At 34.8% G+C, this 8666-nt stretch overlaps 1 protein-coding gene across 1 annotated transcript; it reads right to left on the reverse strand.

The window, feature by feature from the left end:
* Positions 1-5046: 5046 nt before the first annotated feature.
* Positions 5047-5988, reverse strand: LOC100915065 (olfactory receptor 56A4-like). Its single transcript, XM_003764802.2, has one exon. The coding sequence runs from the start codon at positions 5986-5988 to the stop codon at positions 5047-5049; it is 942 nt and encodes a 313-aa protein (XP_003764850.2).
* Positions 5989-8666: the final 2678 nt, after the last annotated feature.

An 8666-nucleotide genomic window follows, 5' to 3' on the forward strand; every position in this document is an offset into this window, starting at 1 on the left:
TCCCTTTCACATAATCAGTCTTTCTCAGTTTCTTGATCAATCTCTCTCTCTTTCTGTTCCTCTCTGTCTCTCTCTCTCTCTCTCTCTCTCTCTCTCTTTCAGACATACACCCCAATCACCCCAACTCTTAACCTAGAGTTCTGAGAAGTTCCAGGATATAGTGACCTGCAGACCTAGAGAAAAGGTAAGAGATGACTTCACCTGTCTGTTAAGATATTGTGGAAAAAGCTATGATTTTTTTGATGTCATTTTGTGTGATAGCACAGATGGCAGTAAATAGAGTTGTAATCCCTCCTAAACAAAGTATAGTAGTTAAGGCTGTTTGGTTGTTTTGTATAACAGGGTTAAATCGGATTAATAGGAAGATGCCTGCAACAACCATGGTGCTAGAATGGAGTAATGCTGATACGGGAGCAGGGCCTTCTATGGCTGAAGGTAGTCATGAATGTGGGCCGAATTGGGTTGATTTCCCAATTGGCCATAGAACAGACCATGGGGAGCAATGGATAAGGAAAAGGAAGTTTATGGATACAGAATCCCATGAAGAAGACAACAAGAGAAGAAACTAGAAAAACCAGGAAGGATCAGAGACTGAATCCTTTTTTAATCGCCACTATTCACTATCCTGGAAATCACTGATCACTATATTTTCCCAAAATCCTAGTTTCCCTGTTCATACATTTAAAGTGAAATCAATTTGACCTCTTTTCTGTTATCCACTCATAGAATAGGAAGAGGAAAAAGTTATTAGCAGAAGCACCCCATTCTGAGTCATTAATCATTTAAAATAAGGAAATAATTGTGCACCTTGAAGAGTCACACCTTCCTATTTTTGGTTCTGAAGGTCCTTAGATTTGAGCCAAGCCTTGCCCAGGAACATGATGCTAAGAATGGAAATAGTAGACAGTAGCCTCAAAATTTCACTCTTTCACATTCTTCCTCTCCTTTCCTCTTTGTTGTTTTTTTTTTTTTTCTGACAATGGTGCCAGGAAATAATTCAAAAGAGAATTATCCAGGAAACACGGGTATTACCTTAATATTGTGCAGTCTCACTGTATTGATGGAAGCAACTCCTAAACACACACACACACACACACACACACACACTCCTAAACATTATAATTTAGATTCCATCTCAACTGCTACTAACTCTTGATTCCATTAACCAGACTATAATCTTTAGACCTATTCAATTTTGTGATTCAAAGAGCATCTCTCTTATGTCCTATTGGTTTACATTCTTGGCCCATTTTATTCTAACTCAATGACACCTATCCACAACGACCATAACCACTAGCCAGTCCATTAAAATAAGCCATTTTGGAATTATTTCTATTGATTATATATGAATGTTCCTCAAGTTTCCAATTGTACTGTTAGCTCTCTAAATTAAGAAGCAGCATGGTAAAATAGAAAAAGAATATCTCTAGAGTCAAAAGGAAAATTGCATCCTAGCATGTGTTCACTGTGGACAAATCATGTTATATTTCTGCACCTCGTTTTCTTCAAACTATAAAAAAATGGAGCTGGACTGATTCAATACAACATAGATTTATTAAACACCTACTATGTGCTAAGAACTCCTCTAGAAGACGACTTCTAAGATTCCTTCCACCTCTGTATCTGTGATTCAATGAAAGGTTCATATCTTTCCTTTCTACTGTATTTTTTATTTCAAATTGTCACTCAAACTCAAAGACCTAAAATGGCACAGTGTATCCCAGTAAAAGCTTAACTTCCTCATCATACTAGGAGTTTTTTTTTTAGGTTAAAGGTGTTTAATACAATGGAAAAATCACTAAGCTCAGAGTTAAGAGATCTAAAATTGAATATTGTATTTCCACTTTTTGGCTGTGGGATCTTAAGTAAATCACTTTCTCGATCACTGTCTCAGTTCTTTCCTCTATAAAGTAAGGAGAAAGTAGGACTAGATGATCTCTAATAATCTTTTCAGTACTAACCTTCTGCAATTCTGTAGCAAAAATCATTCTGACTATATAAATAACATTGGTACAAAAGTATTTTCATCATCCAAGAAATTAATTTATTCCAAAAATATTATTAATACAAGGCCTTGTCCTTTACAGCATAGCAAAATGAAACCAATAAAATCTGTTCTCTTCACAGAAAGCTTCTAAATTGCAAAAGATTATCTGAAACTGATTTCATTTAGTCTTCTCTTTGCATTCCAATTTGGTCACTCAGTGAAGAGAACAGGAGAAAAGAACATCTCAATCTCTGTCTCTCCATACGCAAATATTTATTGCATTATAACAATAGTTCTCCACACAGTTTACCAAGATAAGCTTAAAATAGTACATAATATATAAATATATAAAGGGAGATGTAAGCAAATAAAAGGAGCATGAAAAAATTATCTATCAAATCTATCACTAAGGAAAGAATTTATGAGCAAACAAGAGAAAGGAAGAATCATGGGATATATAATAAATAGTTTTGATTACATAAAATTAAAATGGTTTTGCACAAACAAAACTAATGCAGCCAAAATCAGAAGGAATTCAGGAAAGTGAAGTAGAAAGAAGGAATTTTCAGCAATTACTCTAATAAAGGTTTCATTTCTCAAACATTGAGAAAATTGAGTCAGATTTGTGAAAATAAGAACCATTACCCCAATTGATAAGTGGTCAAAGGATGAATAGGCAGCTTTTAAAAGAAGAAACCTAAACTGTATATATATTTATGAGAAAATGACCTAAATAACTATTAATTAGAGAAATGGTGATTTAAATGCCTATGAGGCACCACTTGAAGACTATTATATGGCTAACATGAAGAAAAGAAAGATGACAAATATTGAAAAGGAGGCAGAAAAATAGGAACACAACTATACTGTTTGTGATAATTGTAAATTGGTGATTCTTGAAATCATTTAGGAATTGTGTCCAAAAGGCTATAAAACTATACATACCCTTAGTCTCAGTAACACCAATAATGTCTATATAACAATGAGATCAAAGAAAAGGAAAAGGACCATGTGTACAAAAATATTTATTGAAACCTTTTAAATAATAGCAAAAAATTGGGAACTGAATCAATACCAATCAACTGGTGAATGGCTAAGCAAGCAATGGTATATGATTATCATCAAATACCACTATGGTATAAGAAATGACAAGGAGAAATAATCAGAAAACTCTGGAAAGAACTATATGAATTAATGTAAAATGAAGTGAGCAGAAATAGAAAATAGTTGTCTATGCATTGTATTAACACTAAAATTGCAATATTATAATAATCAAGTCAGAAAGAATTAACTACTTCAATCAATACATGTTACAGGATTTGACATGTATTATTGATATATTCTTTCTCTTCTCAGTGTGTTGTGGGGGGTGGAATTAGGAAAGAGAAAGAATTTGTAACTCAGTTTTTAAATGAATGTTAAAAATAAAAATAATAAATTTAAAATATATACATAATTGAAAAACATTTAACAAAATAAATGAAAACTTACTACAAAATATATTTAAAGAATCATCTGTAAAAACTCATAGCTACAAACTTTTTAAAACCCTAAAACTGAATTTCTAATCCAAGTAAAATCTTCCAAATAAAGGCTTCAGTTTGAACATATAATAAATTATTTTTTTAATTTGTCCAAGTTTCTTTTTCCATACATTGATATAGTCACTATTTCTTAAAATGTTGATTATGGTAATTGTTTCCTAAATTTAAAAATACTTTTATACCTGGCATGAATCCAAAACTGTCATAATGGGCCATTTTTGATATATTAATGTAATTCCTATCTTTAGGATTTTCTTTCTAAAATTTTGCATCAGTACTCTATAATGATATTGATCTATAGTTTTCTTTATTTTTCTCTATCCATACTTAGTATGGGTGTCAGGACTATTTCATAAAATCCAGTTTGGTAAAGTGTTTTTTTTCTAAACTTTGTCTTTCAGATAATAGGTTAGTCTTCCATTTTTATTCCCTATAATTTCCTTTTGAGTATCTCCCTCATCCTTTGATCCCTCTGCTTTCCACTGCTGCACTGATGCTCCAGAGTTGAGCTGTTTAGTGCCTTCTATCTTCTCCCATTGAGCCTATGGAGCTAAGTTCAGCCCAGGTCCTTACCTTGAATAAATTCAAAGAAAAGATCTGATCCTAGTCAAGTTTATTCCACTCTTTTTATTCCAGTTATATACTCCTGTGTATGTTATGGCTATGAAATATCATTCACTACCATTTCCACTTCCAAATATCCTCCATTTCTTTTCCTTTGCTGGGGAAATTCAGAGTCTTTCATCTCTTGTAAAAAGAGAGGACTGAAAGGCATTTACTAAAACCTAAAGTACAATGCAAGCTTCAGTAGTTGTTCTTATGAAATAGATTTGAGTGGGCTGATCCTAGAAGAGTGATAAAGACTGACTCTGGAGTCACGGGATCTGGGTTCAAATCCCACCTCAGATGCATATTTTCTTCAGTTGCCTTTCTCAGATCATTTAACTTCCCTGGGTCTTGGTTCCCTCCTTTGTAAAATGTTGGTTCAGGAATTTGGACTCGTTAGCTTTTGAGGCTTCTTCCAACTCTATATCTATAATCTACCTAATGAAATTACTAAGTAGAAAAGGACTTTTCAGTCTTATCATACCATTGGAATGCAAGCTATGAGTGTTCATCTTGCATTCCTACAGTTTATATTCTATTAAAAATATTGGTCTTCCAGACTGATCCCTAATTGTCTTTTTGTTTTTCTCAGGAATAAGGCAGCTTTAACACATGACAAATCTTGGACCACATATCTTGGTCAGTTTGTTTACAATTACATTCGTGCTAGACTTTTGCCTAATTTTCAAACCCCTTCAGATAGGAAACCTATTAGAAAAAAAACTAAAATGAGACTTTCAATTGGAGAGAGACGGACAGAGAGAATCCTCCAGTCTTTTTGGAGCATTCTAGAGAAATACAAATGGAATTAAGCCCCAAAGTAAAAATAAAGTCTTTAATCCACATCATAATGCCTTCCATTCAAAAAGTTGGCCTATCCAAAAAAAGAGGAAGAACTTGCCCCATTCTTCACAATCTCCTCAACAACTTATTGATCCCTTGCTTGATCTCCTTTGTTCGGACTCCATAGACAATCGGGTTCATTGCTGGAGGGATGAGGTGATGCAGAATGTTGAGCAGGATGGGGACATCATGAGGAATTCTTTTTCTGGCTACGTTGGTGATGACCAATACCAGTAAGATGGTGCTGAAAAAGAGAATAAGGATGAAATGGGAGCCACATGTGCTCAGAGCCTTGGCTGCAGCCCCTTCCGCCTTGATCCTTAATACAGCCTGAAGGATAAAAGAGTAAGAGAGAATGATGAAGATGAGGTCAGAACCCAATAGAGTCCAGCCAATCACAAATTGGTAGATCCGATTGAAAGTGATGTCATCACAGGAAATTAAAGAGACAGACAAGTTAGTGCAGATGCAGTTCTTGATGATGTTGTCTCCACAGTAATTGAGCTGGGCAGAGAGAATTGGAATAGGCGCAGTAAGGAGAGCATTCCTAGCCACAATGAAAATGGTGGCCTTGACCACAAATTGATTCGTGATGATAGCTGGATAATGTAGCGGTTTGCAGATAGCCACGTATCGATCATAGGCCATGACAGTGAATGTACAGGACTCCATAGTGAGGAAGCTATTCATGATGTACATCTGGAGGAAGCAGGCAGGAAAACTGATGGGTCTGAGATCAAACCAGAAAATGGCCAAGACCTTAGGGATGACAGTGATACAGAGAACAATATCCAGCAGAGATAGTATGCTAAGTAAATAGTACATGGGTTCATGCAAGGATGCTTCTAGCCTTATAGTGAGGAGCAATGTAGCATTGGCCCCCATGGCCAATAAGAACAGCAGGCTCAGGGGCAGGGAGAGCCAGTGCTGCCAGCTCTGGTAGCCGGGGAAACAGATAAGGAGGAATTCAGAAGGCAAAGGAGAGGAGCTGTTGCCAATGAGTGCCATGAAGCGGATCCTGAATTGGGCAGCTTTCCTCTCTGGATGTTTTCCTCACACAGGGCCAGTAGTTGGTTTTCTAGGTAATATGTTCATCTTAGATTCTGGAAGGATATGACATCTCATTAAGCAGGGAAAAACCTTTATACAATAGCTTTTCTAATTGAAAGAGAAATGGTTTGAGCACTTCCCACTTCATACATGAGTAGGGTACTATCTCATCTCCTCTCCCAGTAAAATTTTACCCCTTCACAAAAGCCTAAACTCTGAATTCATAATAGGGGCAAGCATCTAAACTAAGATGGGACTAGACAAGAAATGCCTTCTGTGAGTAATCAGGTGAAAGGAGATTCAATGATGAAATTCTCCATTTAGTGTCTGTCACTCAGGCTTCAAGGATCAGATTCAATTGAGAAAAAAAGCAATGGAGGTCTTTTTGGAGAAAATTACCTGCTTAAGAATTGAAAACCTGCTAAGAGTGACAAGGATCACCTCATCTCATACCCCCACATTAAAACATGATAGTACAATAATAAAAGAAGATACTACTCTCTATGGAAATAACACAAGTGCCAAAATAAAAATACCATAAAGTAGAATATGAATGTTGATCAAGGACCAAAAAGATGGTAGACTAAATGCATTTTCCCTAGTCTACTTTCATACCAAAAACAAAATTATGTTTTGACTTAGAATAATTATAGCTGAATTCACAAATAGAACTCCACAAAAGTAAAATCTTTATTAACAGCAGAAAACACTAATGTCTCATTCTTAAAGTATTCATTCAATCTTTCTTCCACTGTAGTACTTATCTTCTGGTATAAATGCACAAAGTAACTTAAGGTCCTATGCCTAGATCTTATATTGCAATTCTATCTTGTTTTTGAGACTTTTCAGCATGTGTCCCTCTCTGCCTAACAGCAGCAGAGGCTGATGCTGTTCAGTCAATTGAGATCAAAGGAGGGGAGGAGAAGATTTGTCACCAGAATCAAGCATTATATTTGCAAATACTACCAAATAAAAGAAATATAAGAAAGTAAATAAGCAAAATTGACAAGTAAATAATAAGTAAGGAAATTAATTACTTTATGCATTAATAATATATAAATTATTAAGATAATAAATTGATTACTACTTAATTAATAAGGAATTACTTTTCCTTATTAAGAGAAGGAAAGAGGAAGAAATTGAATGACCTATGGGATAAAAGCAATAAGAAATCATTAGAAATTTTTTGTTTTCAAAAATCTCAAAATTAAAAATGAAAATCTCTTCTTCACATTACATAATGTTAAAGAGGTAAAGTTGGATTTTTAAAAAGGGAAGGAGGAGGGATACAGTAGGAAACATAAGTGATGTAAAAAAAAAAGCTATCATTATTTAAAAAAAAAAAGAAGAAGAAAGAAAGAAAGAATGCATTAGAAAGCCATGAGAGCTATTCATTTGCATTAAGTCTTGAAAAATGAAGCTAGATTTCAAAAATAAAAAAGTACTATCCAAGGTAAATCCGTGAGTACATATACCAGAGCTAGACAAATCACTTCTATTGCTTGGGTCATACACACATAAATGTTTTGTTTTTATGAGACCTCGTGTGTGACAGGATTTAAAATCTGATACTACTTAGTATCATACTAAGAGCATAGGAAGAGGTTACTAATCAAAACTAGATAATTGATTTTTGTTCACAGCAGCTAAGATCCTTCTTTTGGCCAGATGTATGCCAGGGTACTCCTAAGATATGGTCTAGTAAACCTCACCCAAGATGGGCAAAATAGAAGTGATTCATAGTATTGTTGCTTAGCCCTTCCTCATTTAATTATGAACCTCCCAGGAATCTTTAACATGGAAGAGACTTTAGAAATCACCTATTTCAAATGACCAGCAGGATGATTTCAGAAAAGCCTGGAGAGACATGAACTGATGCTGAGTGAAATGAGCAGGACCGGGAGATCATTATATACTTTAACAACAATACTATATGATGATCAATTCTGATGGACGTAGCCCTCTTCAACAATGAGATGAACGAAATCAGTTCCAATAGAAAAGTAATGAACTGAACCACCTACACCTAGCGAAAGAACTCTGGGAGATGACTATGTGCTACTGTATAAAATTCCCAATTCCTCTGTTTTTGTCCACCTGTACTTTTGATTTCCTTCACAGGCTAATTGTACACTATTTCAAAGTCCAATTTTTTTTACAGCAAAATAACTGTTTGGACATATATATGTATATTGTATTTAACTTATACTTCAACATATTTAACATGTATTGATCAACCTGCTATCTGGGGGAAAGGGTGGGGGAAAGGAAGGGGAAAGTTGGAACAAAAGGTCTTGCAATTGTCAATGCTGAAAACTTACCCATCCATATATCTTTTAAATAAAAAGCTATAATTAAAAAAAAGAGGCAACTAAAAAAAAAGAAAGAAAGAAAGAAAGAAATCACCTATTTCACTCCCTATCTTATCTGCTGAATGCGTTCCCTCTACAACATTTCAGACAGGTATCCATGTAGCATCTCCTTCAAAATTTTCATGGTCTGTTGCTATATAACTCTGTTGTTTTCAAAGAGTATGCTTATATGGAACCAAAATCTGCCTGTGGTTTCAATTCCTTGGATGTAATTTTGACTTCTGGAGCTATGTAGAACAAGTGCATGAACCTGTGATGTCTAGC

The sequence above is a fragment of the Sarcophilus harrisii genome, chromosome 3 (genome assembly GCF_902635505.1).
Source record: "Sarcophilus harrisii chromosome 3, mSarHar1.11, whole genome shotgun sequence".
Taxonomy (NCBI): Eukaryota; Metazoa; Chordata; class Mammalia; order Dasyuromorphia; family Dasyuridae; genus Sarcophilus; species Sarcophilus harrisii.